Source organism: Apostichopus japonicus, chromosome 8, assembly GCF_037975245.1.
Source record: "Apostichopus japonicus isolate 1M-3 chromosome 8, ASM3797524v1, whole genome shotgun sequence".
Lineage (NCBI taxonomy): Eukaryota > Metazoa > Echinodermata > Holothuroidea > Aspidochirotida > Stichopodidae > Apostichopus > Apostichopus japonicus.
The window spans coordinates 4,465,678-4,489,198 of NC_092568.1; the positions used below are offsets into that span (position 1 = coordinate 4,465,678).

A 23,521-nucleotide genomic window follows, 5' to 3' on the forward strand; every position below is an offset into this window, starting at 1 on the left:
ACAAGCAGTGATGAAGAATACGTCATCTCATTGAAGGAACTTTTAAGAGGGCGATAGTTTTAGATGAGAAATAAGACCATAATCGATGATCATTAGTAGCAAGAAGATACTACTGTTAATGATTAGCTCATTATGATATTTTCTTGTATTAACAGAGGTTTGATTTTTTTTTTGCTGGCCGCAGAAAATTCATCAGAGGGTCTGCACTTTACCAGTTTCTCCATGAAGTACATATGGTTTCTTATAGGCAACCAGCTATCTTAATGCTCAATTATAATTAAATAGACGAAATGCCAAATAACGACCGAATAAGAGTAGTCTCATTATAATGTGGAAAGATATTTAATAAAAAATATTCATTGCATAAATTCGCACTAATCACACTGAACACTTCACAGGCAATCCCTACAGTATCATAATTTCGTACTATTATATACGAATTAAGAACAGTGTTTATGAATATTTGTGGCCCCTGTTGGAGATTTAATTGATGATTATGCGAATCAGGAAGACACAGTACACGAAGTAGAAACAAGAATTGATATTTTTATTTCTTACAATACCGATTCGGGGAAGCAAAGGGAAAATAATTTCAGAAGAAATTTCATATCAATCATAAATAGAAAGTTTCTTGTGGAATTAAATAATTACCTGTAAGAGAAAATAAACTAAAAAATGTACATTTGCCAAAGCATCAACTGACATTTTATTCTGGTATATATAAAAGACAACGAAATCATTGTCAAGAATGGGACATATTGAAAAAAAAGTAGAAATATTGTTATAATTTTTAAAATATTTTAGTTCATTAAGTGACAGTTCTGACATGATTCAGATTTGCAACGAAACCTCCCTTGCAATAGACAACAACTTCCATGTAACTGCCGGAAATTCGCTTGTCCAAATAGATTAATTGAAGAAAATAGAGATATGAATATTGAACACTTTGTCAGCAAACAAAGCAAGTAAATTTTCTGATATGATACAATTTTATCAAGTATTTTCTGACGTAACCTACATAGAAATAGTGCGACTACTTTCTATGAGAGTGCCGCGAGTGTTAATGTCCAAATAGAGAGATTGAAATCGTATTGTTGTTACTACAAAAAAATGTCGGTGAGTCTGGTGACCGTTCTGATATAATTCAGATATGCTAGGTCGTTTCTTCCACGATTCGACTATTCTCTAGCGAGGATGTCTACTTCCATGAGAGTGGTGGCAGCAGAGTCTAATGTGAAAGCGACAACAGACATGTATCTCTCAACCTCTTTCCATTGGCTCTCTGGATCCGGTTGATTTTCTATATCAAACATAAGATCAACGATACCAGGGAACGCCACACCAGTGTAGGAGTCCTTACTGCTAGGCGCGAAAACGACATGCCTGATTGTATAAAAAAGAACACAAGGATATAAGGTCACGGATTCGATTCGACACACTTTAAATAATATATGCCTTTACCTTTAATTGGTTTGAACTTTTCTAGTCTCATGCCATAACGTAGCGACCGTAGAAAAGGGGCATAAAGGCGAGAAAACAACCTAATGCTCAGTATTACGTTGGGTCCCCAAAATATTGAGTTTAAATTAGTGTAATACAAATAGTAAACTATAATTCCTTTCAACACCATCCCTAAAATAAAGTTTCCATTCTCACAAAGACGAGAAGTTTGACGCTGTTGGAGTATATACAAAACTAATTGCACTCCTTGATTCAACAGAAAGATTACTGCATGATATAAGTTGGGCAGCTGTCATAGGACATTCTCGTATAGCCCCTCTCGCCGCCCCTCCCCTCTTACCCCGTCTTTTTACCTTTCTCGTGGTCTTCCGGGCAGACCAAGTGGGTCAATGAAGGCTCTCTCCATAAACATGAGTTGATCATTAACTGCACGGACTGCGAAAGGGCTGAAAAGTAAAATATAAAATGAACTCAAAACAGAGCGTTAATGAAGGGCTGTATATATACGAACTACTCTTATTCTTAAAATTTTCGTGACTATTTCTTAAAACATAATTCACTAAGAATTTTTCGTATTTAAGTTCGAGAAACTGGAAATTAACAGAAAGTAGTACTTACTTTCTCTTGTCCATTTCTTCTATTCGTTCATGAAGTTGATTCGCGGCATCCGTAAACTTGTTCAAATTATCATCAATTGCATCTAAAAAAAAGTGAATTATTGAGATAAATTGTTATCTATACGCATATATTGTTCGTCACGGAGAATATTATGGCGTATATTATGTAGGCCATGTCTGTAAATCACGTCATTTTCTGAAGTTACTTAATCCGTAACAGTTAACGTTTCCTGTAAAATCATTCGTAAACCACACAGTTTTGCTTCACTATTTGAAACGTGAATAATCGATAAAAAATCATACTAAAAACCAAACATTTACTTTCTACAAAACTTTAACCGCTTTACAAAGAAATTGAATCTGATAACAGAGACAGTCATCTTAACGCAGTACTGTATGTACGATATGTACTATATGCAGGGGCGGGTCCAGGATTTTGAGAAAGGGGGGGCCGACATCCCGATGGTAGCACTTTAGTGATCTGTGTACTGGGGGAGGGGTCTAGGGGGAGGGGTTGTCCCCCTCCCCCTTGGAAATTTTTGGTTAATTGTGAGTGCTTAGATGCAAAATGGTGAAACATTTCGCCAAAAACTAGAAAAACCAGAAACGTTGCAGACACGCTTTTTTGTGCACATATTTTTTCTCGATAGACACATATTTAACAACGCTCAACAGTGCATGTACAATGGATACACTATTATTGCGTCGATTCGTTTTTTCTTTTGCGCGAAAATTATGACACCAGATTCACCCCAAGAAAAAACATAAAACAAGATATATTCAATGAGATAATTATGATATACTTATTGATGAAAGGGGGGTGTAGGCGGTTTTACACTATCTAACGCAACGTAGTCGCTAAGAACCTGAAGTATTTTTAAGGGAAGGCCCGATAATAAGCGGAAACGGATCACCGTCCGAAAAAATATCGGAATTTGTGGACTATTTCTTGCTTCCTATTGTATTAAAACAAAGCACCTATGTGAAAGACACAAATCACATTCTGAAAATTGTGGAAGCCACCCCTTTACCAAAAGCAGTAGTACTTGCTACACTCGATGTCGTCGCCATGTATACCAATACTCCCCAAGAGGAGGCATTAGATATATGTCAAGAAGTCTATGAAAAGGCGGAATAAAGCGAATATGGAATAAATAAAATATCTTCCATATCCATGCGCAAACTAATTGAACTTATTTTTAACAAGAAACTGTTTCAAGTTCAATAACCAATTCTATCTACAAAAGATCGGTTGCGCCATGGGTAGCCAAGCCTCTCCGGAAATCTGTGATATCGTCATGCATAGACTGGAAAACCAGATTTTACCGACAGATAATAAAATCTTAAAATGGCTCCGCTATAGAGATGAAATTCTATTGCTTTACGACGGTTCACCTCAGGAACTTGAACAACTAGTAAACAGGTTGAATGAAATTCACCGCTTCTTAAAGTTTACGGTAGAAATATTACACACCGAGGTAACATACCTAGATTTGAAAATCTTCAAAGGTCCAAGGTTTGAAACCAATGGGTTATTAGACACCAAAGTCTACACCAAACCCACGGAAACCTTCCAATACCTCGACAGAAACTCTGCACACCCACTTGCCACTTTTAAAGGCTTCATTAAAGGGGAAGTCTTACGATACGCACGTCTCTGTAACAATGAGACTGATTTCTTACAGAAAAAGAATGCGTTCACAGAGAAACTGTTACTCCGTAACTATAAGAAAGAGGAAATTGCCTTAGCCACGAAAGGCATAAAATTTGAAAACCGTGGGCAATACCTCACTACCAAACCTAAACAAAAGGAACCACCAATGGTGTTCAAGCTTACCTATACACCCCATATCAAAACCACGCATTTGAAAAATGTACTTTTGAAACATTGGCACTTAATCTCGCAACACGCGGTCAGGGGCGTAGCGAAGTTTTTTTTGTTGGGGGGGGGGGTATGGAGGATTAGATTTTCCGACGGATCTGGATGTGGTGACTGAAATGGGGGAGGGGTCTAAGGGGAGGGGGTGTCCCCCTCCCCTTTGGAAAATTTTTATTTTTGAAACGCCCTTAGATGCAGTCTGGTGCTTATTTTAAGTCAAATTTGGCACCGTAGAATTTCCATTTCGATATTATTTTTATGGCAGTCGGCAGAAGAAGAATTAATTGGGACCAATTATCGAACTGTGTTTTCTCTTTCACCGATCGTTGAAATAGTGAAACTTCGTGATGAAAATGTTCAGAAGACTTTCCGGTAATGAGAAATAACAACATTCATTGATATACAAGCGAGAAACGTTAAAAATTGTGTACAATTCGTGAGCCGTGTCCTTAAGTTTTCCACGGAGAACGAATGACATCTGCGATGACGTCATTCTGAACAGCGGATAATAACAACACGTTGTCACACGATAGCACGACTCATGGGCTGCGGCCTATACGGAAGCCTTTAATTCCATTTCTTTCACTGAGTTGCCGGCAAATCTGGCACTCGTCTAGCTGAGCCTGGCTACAGTATAGCTATACTGACGGCCGTGACATTATCAGTTATTTGCCGAGAGGTTTTTAACTTGCAGGCGTCGGGTGATTGGATTGGTGAATGAGTTTATCAGATGAATAACTGGAAAATCGAAATAACCGATAAAGAAGCTCCCGTTCTCCTTTTCTCTATTCAGCTTTCCTTCTTTCTTCCCCTTCCGCTCTCTTCACCTTTTCTCCTTTTGCCGACAGACCCAAAATTTGCCGACAGCGACCAAATTATTGGGGGGTGTGACACCCCCACACCCCCCCCCCGCTCGCTACGCCCCTGCACGCGGAATTATCCAAACTGTTTCCAAAAGAACCGATTCTAGCCTACAAAAGGGCCCCAAATCTCAAAGATTTACTTGTTAACTCAAGGTTTCATACTAACGAAGAATCAGCTGACTCTCAAGGTTCACACGAAGCTCTTTTAGATGCTCTTATATCTGCACTATGAGTCCATAAAAACTCGTGCACAGAAAATAGATGCATTTTGAGAACGAGACGCCCAGGCCGAATATAAAAAATTCAAAGGCTACTACTGATGAAGCTCCTCCTATAAAGTTTGAGAGCAGAAACCGGTCTAGTTGGTCATAAGAACCTACACTAGTCTCTCCTACTATTAACAGTACACTCAATTCACCTAATAGGTGCAATTATGTTTCACCACGAGGAGCATGCTATAAGTTCATGTTCCTCGGGCCCTCCCTTAAAAATACTTCAGGTTATTGGCGACTACGTTGCGTTAGATAGTGTAAAACCGCCTACACCCCCTTTCATTCAGATAATTATGATATACTTGCTAACTGTGCATTGATTTTCCCTGACAGTAATAGTCAGCACTATAGTACTGAGCCGTATCTAATTAATACGTGATGTCGCGTAGGCCTGATAATTGCCTTAGTTTCAAATTTGGAATAAAAACGATCGCGTTTCAGGAAAGAGCAGCTGGATATATATTAGGCTTTTCTTTCACCAAGTTATGCCTATTAGGAATTTGAAGTACTCCCACATAAAAAAAACGCAACTGATTTCCAAAAAGGGGGGGCCGGGGCCGGGTCGGCCCCCCTGGATCCGCCCCTGACTATATGTACGATATGTACTGCTCTGCTCTGTTCTTCGTCGTCTGTGTTTTGCTCACCGAATGTAATCGGATTGGGTCGTGCAGCCATTTTAGCTTCGTAATTCGTCTTCAGCACGGTAACCGATGATCTCATACGTTCCGCATAAGCCTTACAATTAATCGGGATTATCAGACTATCCGACAAAGCTAGAGCGATCTCTGCCCAAACACGGCCAACCACCAGATGGTGTTCAAAGGTCGGATCCATTATGGCAGACATGAGATGAAATGTCTCGTACATCGAATGGTAGAGAGGGTAACTGGATAATCCTAGGCTCTGAATTTAGAGAGATTAAAAATCAAAAGTTTTAATTAGTAAAATTATGACAAAGATATATGATGAAGAAACGTTTACAACTATAATAAACTTGAGGTAGTGGTTGGTTAGTCTTGACGTATTTTTTTGTCAATCTGAGAAATCTTTAAGTGCCAGCAGGAGGTGAAATCTGTTGCTTAATTCCTTTTGTTGTTGTTTTCCTTTCATATTTGTAACTTCTGCAATATATATATATATATATATATATATATATATATATATATATATATATATATATATAACAACTATTCTGTCCCGATTCCTAAATGCAAATTGCCATCATGATAGTTTACTAAACTTACTTATCCCTCCCCACCCCTACCTCCTTTAAATTGATTGAACGACTGCCTAAAGGGCCTTTTGATCATAATGGCAGTCTTTAGTTTATAAGGCGTTTATACTTTAAAGTGCATATACGTACGGAGTCCCTCGTGTATCTGATGTCGATAGCTGGTATACCAACGAGTCCAATAAATGGTCGGAAATCACTTCCGGAACCTAAATCTGGTGTCCTGCAGAATAAGGAACAGATTAATGAAGAGCAAATATTTTTCTGATGAAACAATACACATGACACGTGACCTTAACTTTGTGCTTATATCTGAAACATTAACAAGAAGGTTAAATAAATATTTTCCTAACTAATTATAAGGTGTCTTTAATTCACATTAACGGTACTATAGGCAGCGATACCGTTCGCCATTTTGTAACAATACCGTGGTAGATTGGACCCTTCGCTTGGTGTTTTCTCCAACCAGTTATTATACAGAATTCCACCATGATTCGACGCATCTGAAACCTGTTAATATAGAGATGTATATACCCTTATAATTGTTAAACGTTCTCAGGGGGTACGTAACCACTTTACCACTCCATACATGTATGTACCAACATATTATCATTATTATACACTTCATATTATTGCAGGGTGTCTCTAACTTTATCCCCCCACGAACCCCCTGTGGATGTCAGAGTTGTCCACGAACCCCCAACTTTTCGAGACACGATCTGAGTCCTTATTATACTATAATACGCATAACAGTGCTTCGTAAAAGATCAAGTTCATAGTGTAATATTGTAATGAAAAAACACAAGAGATGAAAATATTTATCTGGAAACTTCAAGATCAGATCAGCTCTTTATCTTCACGAAGTACTGTCATGCATTCACCAACTTCACCATAGTCATGCGGCCGGTGTCTGTTCATAATTCAGTTATTTATCACATGCACGGTACGGTACTACTATTGCAACGTATATGTATGGAAAGAGAAAAGAGGTACGACTTTTGTACATTACTAAATTATATCAGATTTTAGTACAACAAGAAGTACTCTAGTTTTGACTTTCAGAAACGTCTCACGAACCCCCTAGGATGGACTCACGCACCCCATGAGGGTTCATGTACCCCAATTAGGGGAACTTAGGGAATCCCTGTATTATTGTCTTGAATAATGTAGGTACGAAATAAATTTAATATTTGAGAACCAGAGAACATCTTAGAAAATGGTTAAAGTATACTACAGTTTGCCCCATATTCAGTGCATTTTGTTGTGTGACATAATCTCATTCAAAATGTGTTGAAATCTTTGAAAAGGCTCTTTTCGTTTCCAAGACATACACATTTGGGAAATTTAATAAATCTCGGAAACTCGTTAAATATGTGCAAATTATAACATGGAGTGTTGCACTCACTAAAATCTCTTGTGTTAGGCTATAATAAGTTAACTCCTAATCACAAACCCACAATAATATGATGTTCCTCTTTTCAAAGAAGACACCTTTTATAGGCCACAAACTTGTGATTAGTGTCCTTGAAAGAAGGTTGTAAAAACAAAGGAATAACATAACAGAAAATTAGGCAGTCACTCCCTTTACATCACCAATATACATAATTAGCTAATGTTGATTCATGAATAACACTAGAATTAAGAAAAGACTTTAAAAATGGTCAATCTTTGATGGATTTTGATAGGAGTTGCAGCTATTTTTATGATTTCTAATGCCTTTTAGAGTGATTAGGACGATGTTGTTCATAGGTGTCCGTAGACCTTTAACTTGGAAGTAAAAGCAGTACTTCTCAGTCCATAGTTTAAACTTGATTCACTCAGAAATTGAAGAATACAGATTGAATGATTGTAATGAAATTAATTTAAAAAAAAAAGAAGAAAAAAAAGAGGTACAAAATTGTCAATATCACTTACTTTCTTTGTAGCTTCGAAAAGTACATCAAAATAGTTGGGGGTTGAGCGGCCTTGAAAGGTGTAATTGCCACTTACTGCACTATCACAATTAACATAGGCAACGGTTCGCTCACCAATCGTCTTCGAGAATTCCTAAAATAAAAACCGACCATCAACAGTATAAGACACGAATCCAAATTTCAGTATACGTACACTATTCGGAGCCGTTGGACATAGGAGTCGCGGGGTTTGGAAAGGAGGGCCGGATGAGGGGAGGGTGGGGGGGGGGGGTAAAGTACTTCCTCGACCTCTTGTAGAAATAGCTCAACCAATAGCATAACCCTCTTGTAAGCTCGAACAGCTATACTGTATTCTGTTACCGTTTGGCGATGAAACATATTTTTATTCCAGCGAGAAGAGTAAAAATAATGCAGAAAGATTTTTAAAACAAATAACACTTTATGTGCAAACCTATTTTCATTTGTTAAAATTTTAAGTCAATCAAAGTATATTAAATATGCTTATCTTATACAAAAGATAAGAACAATTTTCCCCACCTATATACTACCCATCAGGCACCTGGCGTCCGGTGAGATATGATCACTGTACAGTGTATATGTCTGCTCACGTGCAAGTTAATATCTTGGGCAATGCCTTGTTAATTATCAGAATGATAGACTGTACACATTGTTTACCTCAACCCATTCATAAGAACCCATCAGGCCGTATTCTTCCGCTCCCCAACTGGCAAATACAATAGATCTTCGAGGCCGCCATTTACCTGTAACAGAGTCAATGTATCGACAATATCAGCAAGTGTCGTAAAGCGGGCGGGGATGGGACTGAGAAAGGGAGGGAGAAGGGGGAGGGAGAAGGGGAGGGAAATATTAATAAAAAGCAAAGCTTTGGTAGTATAATATTCGTTTATTGCATAGCTGGTCATTTACAATTTACCGGAAGATATACGATTTCATTTCTTCTTTTTTCCTTTTTTCTGTTTTCTTTAGGGGAAGGGGGGGTGAGGGGGTCTGTCTTTATGACAGGATTGGGGGGGTGGGGCGTTAGGGAGTGCGAGGGAGGATCCTGGTCAGAACAGGAAGGACAAACCTATACACAAAGTCCTGTGTTTGTCCTCGCCCCCTTCACCATGTAGTTATACCATTACTCCTCCTTCTCACCTTCTTTGACAAGTTTACCAAGACTGCGAGATAACTCAAGCATGGTGGCAGTACCACTTGAAGGATCTACAGCTCCAAACACCCAGGCATCTCTATGGTTACCCAGAATGACGTAACGATCTATGATGTAGAAGAAAACAAAATATGATTGGTGACGAATTCCAGGATTTTTCTTTTGCTTGTATATTGTATGTATTGTATTGTATATATATATATATTGTATGTATATATATATATATATATATATATATACATATATATTAAAATCGTAATGAGTTGGAAAATCAACAACAGTGAAAAAACTTCCAGCCTCCACCGGGATTCGAACCCGGGCCTCCCGCTTTGTACGCGGACACCCTAACCAACTAGGCCATGGACGCTGATTGTATGTCCAGAGGTTCGAAACCGGTAAGGAAGGTCGTAATTCCACTGTAGGCGTTTGACACCTGTATCGAACAATACTAGTTCTGTTTTTGGTGACATATTTTGCCTTACTCCAGAGATCAAACATGATGCATATATATATATATATATATATATATATATATATATATATATACAGACATACATCTATATAAATATATACATATATATATATATATATATATATATATATATATATATATATATATATATATATTTATATAGATGTATGTCTGTATGTATTTTTTTTTGAACAACTCGTTACGTCACAAACTCTTCTACTCGTTTTCACCCCCTTCTTTCTCTCCCACCCCTCTCTCCACACTCGCTCTGTTCTCTCTCTTCCTTACATGTAGCCAATATTGTATTGCTAACGTCACTGCTAGGACAATATTCCCTCTTTTTCAATCTGAAAAGAAAAGTTATTTTGGGTGATTATAAAGGTCAGAATTGTAGTCCTGGTGCCACTGATTCGAATCCCGTGTTAGACAAAAAAAATATATGCTCCTTTGAAATTGTTCATAATATCCAAGTAAGATTTCCAATGTTCATATATATATATATTTTGTTCATCTACTCTGGAACTCTCAAACCAGTTCCTATATCTTTCTTACCTGGTTCTAGGCTTCCTTTGATGATACCGATTACATTGTGAACCGGTCTCCTTTCATTGTAATTATTCACCTCTAACCGTACCTTCCTGTAGGGCACAAGTATAGCAACATAATAATTATAAAATGTTATTGTGAAAGGATTTGTGAAAGGATTGTCAATGTGATATGTAATCGCTGTTAAAACATTTCCGTTGATTTGTAAGAAAGAGGAGGTTTGGATTTATACATTTAAGTCCTCCAAACTTTACATTTGCTATCAGATACTTCACCGATTGCTATCATATACTGTATGTGTCGTATATGCTTAAAGAGCAATCAACCAATCAAGGACATTTATGAAACGCCAAATCTTTCAAACGCTCTCTAAGGTGCAGAGGCACAAAAGTACAGTTCATGCTGATATTACATGTAATACAATAGGAAATTCAGGAGAGTGTTAAAAGTTTTCCGCACTGCAGTCAGCCGGTTAGTTACTCTGCTCGCCACTAAATGATAACCAAAGGGTGGGGATCTAGTGGGGGGGGGGTGGTAAGGAAGAACACTGTTTGTCGACAGTTTTAAGGTACTGTCTCTTAAATAATATTTACGTGTCTAATTGTATTTACCAATGCCACTATTCCATTCCCTTCCCTTCCATTCTCTCCCTCCCTCCCTCCCTCCCTCACCACCCATCCTTTCTCGCATTCTTCCGTCCATTCATTCATTCATCCATCCATTCATTCATAATCCATTCGTTGATCATTTATTCAACCGTCCATTCATCCCTCCATTCGTTTCATTTCATTCATCCATTCATACATTCGTTCTTAGTCTAGTGTGGTGTATAGTGTACATGTATAGCTTTCTAAATACAGTAAATTAGTTGAGTATCCCTCAATATATATTTCTTACCTATTGTCAGTTAAACCTGGTCCGACTTTGTAAGTGACTCCTGGAATACTACCAGCCCATTTCTCCGGTACATTATCACCAGCAAGTAACCTCCAGAGTAAAGAAATAAAGGGAATAAATATACAGTCAAAATAATATGGTGGATGAAAATATAGAAGAAAATAAAAAGACGATTCGATTTAAATTTCTAATTTCCATCTTTTGCTGTTGGTGTTGTAATTAATAAAGACAATAGAAGACTTACTGAAGGAACTGCTTCGCGTCGTTGTATCCTATTGGTTGTATGGGAATTTGGGGGAGGGTGACCTCACTCTCATCATTACGGTACATATAGTCTAAAGAAGATGAAAAACCAAAGCAAGGCTAATTGAAGATGAGTACACATTGTATAACAAAGCAGAATGTAATTACGGAAGTGTGTATTGTTTTCTCTCAAGTTATACATGTAACGTCCATCCGGTTACTGCGACAGCAAACATTACTACGGTGATAACAGTATAACTACAAATATTGTTATAACTGTATAATTCTTATACTTTACCTATAATTACAACTAGATTAATCTGCAGAGCAAGGAAATTACATCACAAACCAGGTCTGCTGTTGTTCCATGGAGGTATGTAACAAAAGCAATATACCAGCATTCTTGCCCGTTTCCTTCCACTGGATACTTGGAAGGACAAACAAACTATATTCCAGTCCATAATTTTGTGATCATGACTATACGTTAGTCAAGATCTCTTTATTAGAAATAATTATCCAGGAGGCAATCCACGGAGTTGCATATCTCATCGCCAGCAAGCCGTTTAGGAGGAGTCTTTGACACAAAATTGCGCTTAAAATATACATTTGACCTTTAACCACGTGACCTTTCACCTTGGTTCCCATGGCAACCACATATTTTGGTACTACTCGACAATTCCATTATACCTTTGATGGTTCCATGGTAACTGTTGCTATGGCAAATGACATAGGTGTAAAAGGCCCAACTGGCAAATGAACTATAATTTTGGAAGCGCTGAGATATGTCGATGACCATTTCTTTCAACTTACTGTATATATATTCATAATAAAACAGCATGGTTATACCTTTTGCTGGATATCCTTGCGTCAGGGGATCTCCCTTTACTGTGATGACGTTTCCTCTCTGTATTCCTGTCCCAGGGAGAAACCAGGTGTCTGGATAGACCCTCTCCTCGTCATCAACTGCGTAATCTGCCGGGTCGGAATACAGAACGAGACCCAGAGCTCCGTGAAGAAACGCTTGGTTTGCCTGTATAGAAAGAGTATATCACGTGAATGAACCTTCTCAACATCTGGTGCCTTACTCTAGATATGGTTGTTTACAAGGGGAATGATTGTTTAGCTATTAATGAATGCAATGTTTCATAAAAATATATATATATATATATATATATATTATAAACAATATTTTCATCACCAGATAAATTTCTTGGGGGGGGGGGGGAAATTATAAAGAAATGTAAAATGAGAAAAATAATAATCAGCAGTTGCCATGACGATGATGTAATTCGTTCACTCTTCTTTTGGTTGCAAGAGCTATCAACTATCACCCGAAAGGATAAAACTCTATATTTTCTCTAAAATAATATTGCTTTTTTTTCAATCAATCAGAGTTAAATTAAAATGGTGCCTATACAAGAATAGTGTAACGACTGGCAATACATTACCTTGTCCCCGCGGAAGATCTCGCCGTAACGTGCAATGGCTATCTTTCCTGACACATTTATTCCAAGCTCTCTTTCTAACTTCTGGAAATCTTCGACTCTACCATAGTTGACGTATACTAAGTCACCCTGTATGTAGGAAAGTAGAAAACTATGAAGAACAGCTTATTTTTTAATTTGTGAAAACCATGCAAGATGACATATATACAGTAAAACACTTTGACAACATAGTGTGATTCTTGCTCATGATGCAATCAGGGAGTTGTTATGGAAATGTAGTCTACCCTCCAATGAGAAACTCAAAACTGCTAAATTATCGTTCTCACTTAGGCCAAACGTCATCGGCATCCCCCACCCGTCCCCTTTTTAGCACATTAAAAATGGCTAGAAGTGTCCAAAAGTAACCTACTTTTCCCTGAAGACCATGGTCCTCAATACTATTCCAGAAATTGAGGATTGTTAGCATAGATAATTAAAGCGTAACTTCTTTTTGAGTGGCGTTAAAACGCCATGTTAAAATTGGTGGCCATTATCTGACTATCTAGCAGATTTGGGGAGCTTTATTACAGACCTTCAATATTTGACATAATTCATCCTGCTGTTGCCAGGTGCATTCACAAAAATACCATTAAATTGAAGGGGAAAAACCCTCATATCTACGCCATTAAAACAAGCTTTGAGGATGTGGCTTCCACCTAAAATCGCGGACAATTTCCAGCATGCCTGTTTATTAAGCAATTAACGATTTTAACGTTATTAAGCAAATCAACGTTTAGCCACCGGAATATTCCTTTAAGATCATGGGTTCAGAAATACATATCATGTGATGTATTTTCTGAGACCATGCATAGCGGGGTCACCGTCTTAAATGTGACGTAAGAGAGTGAGAGGTTGTAATTGGTATTGTCATAGTTGGTTTCCGTTGTTTTGTTAAAGATCATATGGTTTAGTGAATTATAACTTGTACTATATACCAGACTTGTTGGGATTTCTATATCTTGAAATTCTCGACCGGCCATTTTTTACAAAGGGTTACATCGTACGAATTATCACAAAGTAGATATATATCGGTTACCGCTATTTAAATGAACTTTGAATTCTTATCTCAAACAAAGACTAATACTGCGATAAAACAAGGATTTTATTGCACCTTAATTACTGGGTATTGCTTTTTATGGATTGCGTTTTATAGTCAAGTAAGTTGTAAAACTAAATTGAATTTTAAGATAATAGCCAACGGTTTTTCTTCAATCCTCTACAGATAGTTGACAGTATTTAACAGAAGAGTTTTCAGTTCAAGAAAGATATAGACATTTGAGTGTTCATATGCCTATGACATAGCCTATATCATCTTTTATCATCATTTAGCTGATGGATATCCATCACGGAAAGAGAAAACCAAAGAGAAACCATAAAAATAGGTTACCGCGTTATGTTATTATGGAAATGTGGAAGGGGTGTTGTTCCATGCGGCATATGCCCTAGTGTATATAGTATACATAAATTGTTGACCCAATAAACCTATACCTAACAACTTCCGTCGTACTACTTATGGGCAGGGGCGCAACCAAAATTGCTTTATGTGGGGGGGGGGGGGGTTACTTCTCATAGCGTGTGAGGGAGGGGTCTGGGAGAAATGGAGGGTGCTTAAATTCAACATGGTGATATATCTTGTAACTTTTGACACACTATTGAAGTATTTTCGACTGTTTATGCTGTACCACAGATTCATGTTATATTTATGTACGGTGCGCTAGATTTTATTTGTAGTATTCTGTCTGCCAGTGGAGAGGGGAGGGGGGGGGGGAGTGGAGGAATGATCCTCTGATTATGTGTATATGTATATATAGGTGCATGACACGAAGTAGTATTTAGGAATCCGAACATCTCGACTTTCTAAGGATGGGGAAGGATGGGGAAGGATGGGGAAGGATGGGGGAAGGATGGGGAAGGATGGGGAAGGATGGGGAAGGATGGGGAAGGATGGGGAAGGATGGGGAAGGATGGGGAAGGATGGGGAAGGATGGGGAAGGATGGGGAAGGATGGGGGAAGAATGGGGGAAGGGTGGGGGAAGGGTGGGGAAGGATGGGGAAGGATGGGGAAGGATGGGGAAGGATGGGGGAAGGATGGGGAAGGATGGGGAAGGATGGGGAAGGATGGGGAAGGATGGGGAAGGATGGGGAAGGATGGGGAAGGATGGGGAAGGATGGGGAAGGATGGGGAAGGATGGGGAAGGATGGGGAAGGATGGGGAAGGATGGGGAAGGATGGGGAAGGATGGGGAAGGATGGGGAAGGATGGGGAAGGATGGGGAATGATGGGGAAGGATGGGGGAAGGATGGGGAAGGATGGGGGAAGGATGGGGAAGGATGGGGGAAGGATGGGGAAGGATGGGGGAAGGATGGGGAAGGATGGGGGAAGGATGGGGAAGGATGGGGGAAGGATGGGGGAAGGATGGGGAAGGATGGGGAATGATGGGGAAGGATGGGGGAAGGATGGGGGAAGGATGGGGGAAGGATGGGGGAAGGATGGGGAAGGATGGGGGAAGGATGGGGAAGGATGGGGGAAGGATGGGGAAGGATGGGGGAAGGATGGGGAAGGATGGGGGAAGGATGGGGGAAGGATGGGGAAGGATGGGGAAGGATGGGGGAAGGATGGGGAAGGATGGGGGAAGGATGGGGAAGGATGGGGGAAGGATGGGGAAGGATGGGGGAAGGATGGGGAAGGATGGGGGAAGGATGGGGAAGGATGGGGGAAGGATGGGGAAGGATGGGGAAGGATGGGGAAGGATGGGGAAGGATGGGGAATGATGGGGAAGGATGGGGGGAAGGATGGGGAAGGATGGGGAAGGATGGGGGAAGGATGGGGAAGGATGGGGGAAGGATGGGGGAAGGATGGGGAAGGATGGGGGAAGGATGGGGAAGGATGGGGGAAGGATGGGGAAGGATGGGGGAAGGATGGGGAAGGATGGGGAAGGATGGGGAAGGATGGGGAAGGATGGGGAAGGATGGGGAATGATGGGGAAGGATGGGGGAAGGATGGGGAAGGATGGGGAAGGATGGGGAAGGATGGGGAAGGATGGGGAAGGATGGGGAATGATGGGGAAGGATGGGGGAAGGATGGGGAAGGATGGGGGAAGGATGGGGAAGGATGGGGAAGGATGGGGGAAGGATGGGGAAGGATGGGGGAAGGATGGGGAAGGATGGGGGAAGGATGGGGAAGGATGGGGAAGGATGGGGGAAGGATGGGGAAGGATGGGGGAAGGATGGGGAAGGATGGGGGAAGGATGGGGAAGGATGGGGAAGGATGGGGGAAGGATGGGGAAGGATGGGGGAAGGATGGGGAAGGATGGGGGAAGGATGGGGAAGGATGGGGGAAGGATGGGGAAGGATGGGGAAGGATGGGGAAGGATGGGGAAGGATGGGGAAGGATGGGGAATGATGGGGAAGGATGGGGGAAGGATGGGGAAGGATGGGGAAGGATGGGGAAGGATGGGGAATGATGGGGAAGGATGGGGGAAGGATGGGGAAGGATGGGGGAAGGATGGGGAAGGATGGGGAAGGATGGGGAAGGATTTGGAGGCGGGATGAGAGAGGGGTGGCCGATGAAAGTCGCTGGTGACCTTTCAGCCGCTGAAGGACTCTGTTCCCGGGCTACGGTGCTTTCCTCACCTCTACCGTGGCAGCTTTAGCATATGCGTTGAATGGTGAAACTGTTTTGGGATGTTTATCTCCAGGAGTCAATTCTGCTTCTTCGGCGGCAGTCCGAAATTCTTTACTTCCATTTGCACTCAAAATGTAAACCTATAGGAAAAGTATAAAGTATCATTTATAATCCTTCGACGGAATTCAGAGGTTTCAATAGGTTTTGTTCAGTAAAGGTATCATTATTCGTAGGTGAGCTTTGATCTGTACCTTAAGAACCTCTCTAGTAAACAACATATCATCAATCATTATTAGCACCCAGTTGGGACAAATTGTTTCTATACTGTAGTGTCATGTCCCGCTTTAGAGCACTCGTATTTGTCAGTACGAGCAGTATGTATATCATGTTTCTAGCAGATCAAGATTAGGAACTGTTTGAACTGTCAATACCAGTGCTTTGAAGCATGATATTGGAGTACAGTTTAGAGAGGTATTAGCATGAGGAAATTGTCTCAATTTGGCTGATTATTAGAGAACCTTTATCCATTATTTATTGATTTGTTTTGTTATTCTAAACCTTTTATTAAATGAAACCCCCTTCTAGGGAATTTGACATTGTTGACTGTTGATTGTTGACTGTTGTTGAACAAATGGTCCATATCTGAACACGAAGACCTGGATACGGTCACAGAAACAGCATAGTACATATCGTATAACCAAAACCATATATAGCCCCGAAGTAAGAATTGTGAGTTTGGAAGCTTTCAACAGCTCCCTTTGTGTTCTGGTTAGAAAAAAAAATGAATTATTTTAATTTTATTATCTGACCTCTAATGTCATCTTTCTCAACATTCTAAATAATCCCACGACTCAACATTACCATGCAGAAGTGTTCATCCATTCCTTAACACCCTTAAAGTGTATTCAATGTCCTAAAAATGATCTCTGATCTCAAATTTATGAACCTAAGTAATTCCTGTTTTAATTATTAACCTATATGTAAGACATTAACAGGAAACTATATTACAACGGCTTGAGCTTTATAACATAATAAAACCAATGCAAAGACCTCATGCATATAGGCTGTATAAACGTAAGTGTTTCCAACCTATATAATACACTGTTGGTCGTAAATCAGTCGTTTGTTTCAATTCATTCGTCTTTTCATACGATTCTATCAGATCTCACTTGAAAAGTAAGTTATGGAAGTTTACATATATAAAATAAGATGTGATCATTTAAACTAACGTCATATTGAAATTGTACAAAGTCTTAAATAAAATTCGTCTTACATAGTTTGGTTGTTCCTTTTTTGGGTAAGATAATAGAATATCATATTTGACTATCCTACTTGAGTCCAATCCCTGTTTGTCCCATTGCTCCTTGATGTACGTAGCGGTTTCCTTCTCTTCATCTGTTCCTCCGAGATGCGGTTGTGAGGTTAAATACCTGTTGAAAATTGATCATATACAATATATAAATATATATATATATGTATGTATATATATATATATATATATATATTGAATGGTTTTGGAGATTGAAGTGATTGTATATATATATGAAGTGATTGTATATATATATATGAAGTGATTGTATAAAAAAAATATATATATATATATACAATCACTTCATGTATATATACAATCACTTCAATCTCCAAAATCATTCAATTGAGAATTTGCGTGTTATTGCCATTGACCAGAACGATTCTTGGACAGATAAATCTAGGAAAGCGAAAGAAAATTTCTGGGAACTAAACCTAAAGACCACGGCACCATTCGGTTTAAACATCAGAAACGATTTGCCGTCCCAGATAAACCAAAACAATTCCTTTACAATTACAACGGAATCGGATTAAAATAATCCGAATTTCTAAAACTTCTGCTCAATTTAGCAGAAATCAGTAAGTCGCTTTGCCTTTACAACCATGCCGACATCTTCTTTATAAAATAGTTTCAATTCCTGCTACTCCTTGTCACTTTCGGTGATCATGCACTGAAGATGAGCTAGTTTTGCTCGAAAGCTCTGCAAAAACCAAGCATTGGCTGCTTTACTTCCAATCACTTACCTAATTCAATTATTGTATCTCACTCGAGATCCAGCCTTTCTCTAAATGCAGCATAGTTGTTTAACAGTTTTTCCGTTATTCCTATATATATTTATATATATATATATATATATATATATATATATATATATATATATATATATATATATATATATATATATATATATATAGGCCTATATATATATATATAAATATATATATATATATATATATATATATATATATATATATATATACGTTTATATTTTAATTTCGAAGCACAAGGTCGATTTTCTAACAAACAAAAAACACTTCCGAGGTAAATGCATCGCTGTTGTCGTTGTCTCACCATGTTTATGAATCTGCATTTAATCAAATGAAGAGTGAAGTGTGAGGGGGTGGGTGGGGTGTGTGGGTGGGGAGGCTTAAAGTTCAGAGCTCTATCATAGTTATATTGCAAGTTGTCCTAGCTCGGTTTAATCGCCTCTGATAAAGTTGAGTCGTTGAATTGCCATGGCATGCATGTTTGATACTTTACTTTTCTGAATACTGTTTCATTGTTGTTGCTGACTGTACTTCCGCCCCCACCCACCCACCTAGCCACCCCACTTCCACCCAACCCACACCCCAAGTCACGTTAGTGTATCACATATATTACATTGTAGAACGAATACCTATATTCTGTAAATTTGTCTAAATTAAACACTTTCAAATTCTCCATCGAGTTTACTATTGGTCTAAATGATGGATTGTGTTTCGGTTTACAATTCCTTCTTCATTTGTATAGCTTCGCATATTTTCAAAACAAAGTTACACAGCTCTCTGCGACAAGTGTTTGACATATGAACCTGTCAGGTTCGTGCAGCTTTAAAGGTTAATGTCTTTGGATATAATAAATATGTACGAAACCCTAAAAGTGCTAGTGTTCACCTACTTATAAACTACCAAAAGAGCAGTCTTTCTCATTGAGATATTTAACATGTAAATTGTGCGCAATGTATGGAATCAAAACAACACTACGTCTTCTATTCTTGATGCATGTCGCATTTCATCATTTTCTACTTCCGAGGTATGAAAATAAATGTCAGAAATCGTCTTTGTTTTGGTCTTTTGTTTAGAATTAATCAAATATTTAAACTGAGCACTAATTGGAAACGGGTCACTATGAATATTGATGTTTGAGAGGGTGGAAAATTAGTTTCTCAAAACCAAAAAGAATTATTAAGTTACTTCGTAAACAGTAAATAAAAACGTAGGCCCCTCTATTTCTGTTTTTCTTTCAACCTAACCCCAGTGTGATAACATAAAGGTTATTCTAAAATATATGTTCCTTATGACTTTTTAAGTCATTGGAATATGATGCAAATCGACTGAACAAATTTCCAAGTGAGTACACACTAAATGTTGCGTGCATCAAGCCAACTCTGAACCATCCAACTATATGCTAGTATTTTTTGTCTTTGTCTTTTTCTTACGTTGTTCGATGCTAGGCAGACACAATTCCATAATAACGATGCAGACCATTATAGCTGCACAGGGGCAACTTCTCCCCCCCCCCTTATAAAAACACTTTTCTGTTTGTTTGATATAATACTAGTATGAAATATTTTTAGCAAAGTTGGTCGGCATTATTGTTAGCTCGTAATGTCATAAACGTAATGTCCCAATCAATGATGATGTTGGACTACTGCAAATATTGTGCAGAACCCGAAACTTAACATTAGTCTTACATGGATGGTTCTATTAATGGAAGGTGGACGCTGCATGGAAAGTGATATGACTTGCAATTGCTTTTTTATTTTTGATATTTTCTTCAAGATATAATGGCAAAAACGTAGATCACAAGTATTTTTGGTATCACACAATATGACAGAAAATTCCACACGTTGCCGTAATATCAAACTAGATCATCTGTAAATCGTATACATGCATATTATTGATGATGTTAACTCTGCTAATTCTAATTAAAGTCATGGGAAGAAATTGATACTTAACAATAAAGTTAATAAATATATAGTTTTAGTTTGTTTCCTTTCTTAGTTGAACAGACATTATGTCGATATGTTTAACTTCAGTCATTGAAAATATAATATCAACATATTGATATATACACAAATGACGATCCTTTTTTTTAGATTGAACCATATTTATGAATCAATTGAAGCAAAAACTTGAACAAATCCCTGCAGGATATTCAGAACTAAGGGGCTGAAAAGATGACGCATAATAGGTTCAGGAACAAAAGGTACTTTTGAAGAAAAGTCACTCAAGAAAGAATCTAGGCAAGAAAAACCCAAAGAAACTGACCAACTGATCCGCTCTCAACCCAGTCCCCCCCCCCCCCATCGAGACTGTGACTGTGTCTTAACCCCAGTCCCCTTGCATCGAGACTGTGACTGTGTGATCATCGTCAGGTGTGTATCACGATTTCCCTAGAAAGGGAACCATTCACCCAGTTGGGACAATTTTTTTCTATACTGTAGTGTCATGTCCCGCTTCAGAGTACTCGTATACTATAAGTACGGGCAGTATGAATATCATGTTTCTATCAGATCAAGGTTAGGAACTGTTTGTACTGTCATACCCAGTGCTTTGAGAGCATCATATTACAGGACAGTTTAGAGAGGTATTAGCATTAGGAAATTGTCCCAACTGGCTGAAGGGAACATAATGCATGCATAATGCATGATCTTAGCCAAAAGGCCGAGAAGCGATCCAAAACAGCGAATGGCATTTACTCTGCTGCAAAGTTCAATGGTTACTTTTTTTTTACGGTGGCGTATGTCGTGGATCACATTCTGCGGTAAATTATGTAGAACACTTTAACGTGTATAAACCCATATATATATATTTATATATATATATATATATATATATATATATGTAGGCCTATATATAGGCCTATATATATAGGCCTATATATAGGCCTATATATATAGGCCTATATATATAGGCCTATATATAGGCCTATATATATAGGCCTATATATAGGCCTATATATATATATATAAATATATATATGCTATATAGGCCTATATATATATATATATATACATAAATACTCCCTACAGCATTTTTGTTGAATAAACTTCAGTGATTCCAAGGATTTGCATGTTACAGACATGGATTACACTAAAGCACCCATACCAGCTCTATAAATTATAATATACATTTCTATCGGTTATTTTCATTCTTGACTCTGATTGGCCGATGTGGTATCGTGAGACCTTTCCTGACAATCTGCCATTGTTCCTTAAGGATGCAAAAGTTCAATCCATGGCTTCGTTTTAATAATGTTGGTTGTTTTGCTTTAGACCATGTGAGATAAACAACAACAGTAATTCCCAAAAGGTCTGTGGTGCATGATTGTCGGGAATTCTTCATAGACAAATCACGGGGGAAATATAATATCCTTTTTATAGAATGGTTTGGATTCGATGTCAGAATCAGATCATCGTACAATATGTCAACATGATCTCATACAAACGACCCAACCGACGTGTTTCTTATGTGATGTACCAATGCATCATGTTACATTGTAAACTAAGTCCGTACGGTATTGATGTGTATTAGGTAAACAAAGGGCGTTGGAATGTACATAATCTGGTTTAGAATGTATTCTTATATACGTTTCTAGAAAGTTTTCAACCGAAAATGACCTCAAGCAATTTTCTCCAAATGTTAGCTTACATGACGCTATTTAAAAACGTTATTCTCCGGGCCATTCGCACCCCCCCCCCCCCCCACGCACACAGTGACACACCTTTTGCCAGGAAATATTCAAGAAAAGGTCAATATCGCTATACGGCCCCTGTATGAAGAAGGCGTCTAAATGAAGGGTGGTCGATCTAACGACAGTAACACTTTTGGTTTGAAGTGCCGGATGTGACGTCACTTAAACATATGTCTTATAGCATATATACTTACTTGAGGTTTTCTTTTATATTCTCCGCCATCATTTCTTCCTGAATCATTTTACCGATACCGGTGTCTCCATCAGCAAGGGCATCCATCCAAATGTTGAAGGCTTCATTATCGTTGGGTGTGTTGCTAGGAGAGGAGAACCAACCTATCAGGAAGCCGAGAACGATACAGACAACACCAACCGATGCAGCAATGATCATAACAGATCTCGATGAACCTCCCATCGCTGTGTTTATCCTGACGCTAATTGGACACTGGCAACAAAGATATAAACTGACGTATGTGGACACTGTATGAAGTGTCGCAGAGCGCCACAACAACTTGGTTTTCCTTTGTTTTACACTATAAAATAATTGCGGGCATGTAATGAACTGCCAACGCACTGTGCAACGGTGGAAGCATGACTATACCCAGCTGTGTGATGCTACCATTAGATGCACTTTTAAGAGTGTAGTAAACCTTGCACTTGGCGCTCTTTTACTATTATGCTAACAAAAAAACCGGTGGGCCACTTGCTGCAGCGATTGTAACAAACCTGTTTACCGGTATAATAAGCGCCATAACTACCTTAATAATAACTGCTCCTGTACATGGCTTCACAAAAGTCTAGAGTCGGAACTTCTGATCACGCGGAACAATCTCGTAACGTCACTTCTAGTCGACACTATGCCTTAGATCATGTGATCACTTGTAAACATTACACGGTAGATCGCTAAGCATCTTAACCTGATAAAGTGTAGCATATCTATAGGCCAATTCCCTTTCCAAGGGACTCTTGATACTCACCTGACATAAGGCATCGTCATAAGCATACGGTTACAGCCCTGATATAAGGGGGAGTGGGGTTAAGAGCGGCTCAAGTTGTTTAGGTTTCGCGCCCAGGCGCTATCTTG

At 38.9% G+C, this 23,521-nt stretch overlaps 1 protein-coding gene and 1 non-coding gene across 2 annotated transcripts; both read right to left on the reverse strand.

The window, feature by feature from the left end:
- Window positions 1-323: 323 nt before the first annotated feature.
- Window positions 324-23,255, reverse strand: LOC139971273 (glutamate carboxypeptidase 2-like). The gene is made up of 17 exons (XM_071977584.1): window positions 22,632-23,255; window positions 17,947-18,103; window positions 16,682-16,813; window positions 13,014-13,139; window positions 12,412-12,595; window positions 11,567-11,657; window positions 11,323-11,412; window positions 10,432-10,517; window positions 9,395-9,514; window positions 8,912-8,997; window positions 8,238-8,369; window positions 6,751-6,833; window positions 6,456-6,546; window positions 5,737-5,995; window positions 2,080-2,161; window positions 1,815-1,907; window positions 324-1,383 (listed from the first exon to the last, which is right to left on the reverse strand). The coding sequence occupies exons 1-17, from the start codon at window positions 22,850-22,852 to the stop codon at window positions 1,179-1,181; spliced, it is 2,238 nt and encodes a 745-aa protein (XP_071833685.1). The 5' UTR covers window positions 22,853-23,255; the 3' UTR covers window positions 324-1,178.
- Trnac-aca (transfer RNA cysteine (anticodon ACA)) lies at window positions 9,702-9,774 on the reverse strand. Its single transcript has one exon. It is a non-coding gene; the product is annotated as a tRNA-Cys (tRNA).
- Window positions 23,256-23,521: the final 266 nt, after the last annotated feature.

What these genes read in the sequence shown, in the direction of transcription:
- LOC139971273 (XM_071977584.1), bottom strand. Translation starts at nt 22,852, where the DNA reads ATGGGAGGTTCATCGAGATCTGTTATGATCATTGCTGCATCGGTTGGT. An exon ending in AATATAAAAGAAAACCTCAA is followed by an intron (nt 18,104 to 22,631) that starts GTAAGTATATAT and finishes AATTTTCAACAG; the next exon opens with GTATTTAACCTCACAACCGC. An exon ending in CAAAGGAAGCCTAGAACCAG is followed by an intron (nt 9,515 to 10,431) that starts GTAAGAAAGATA and finishes TCTACATCATAG; the next exon opens with ATCGTTACGTCATTCTGGGT.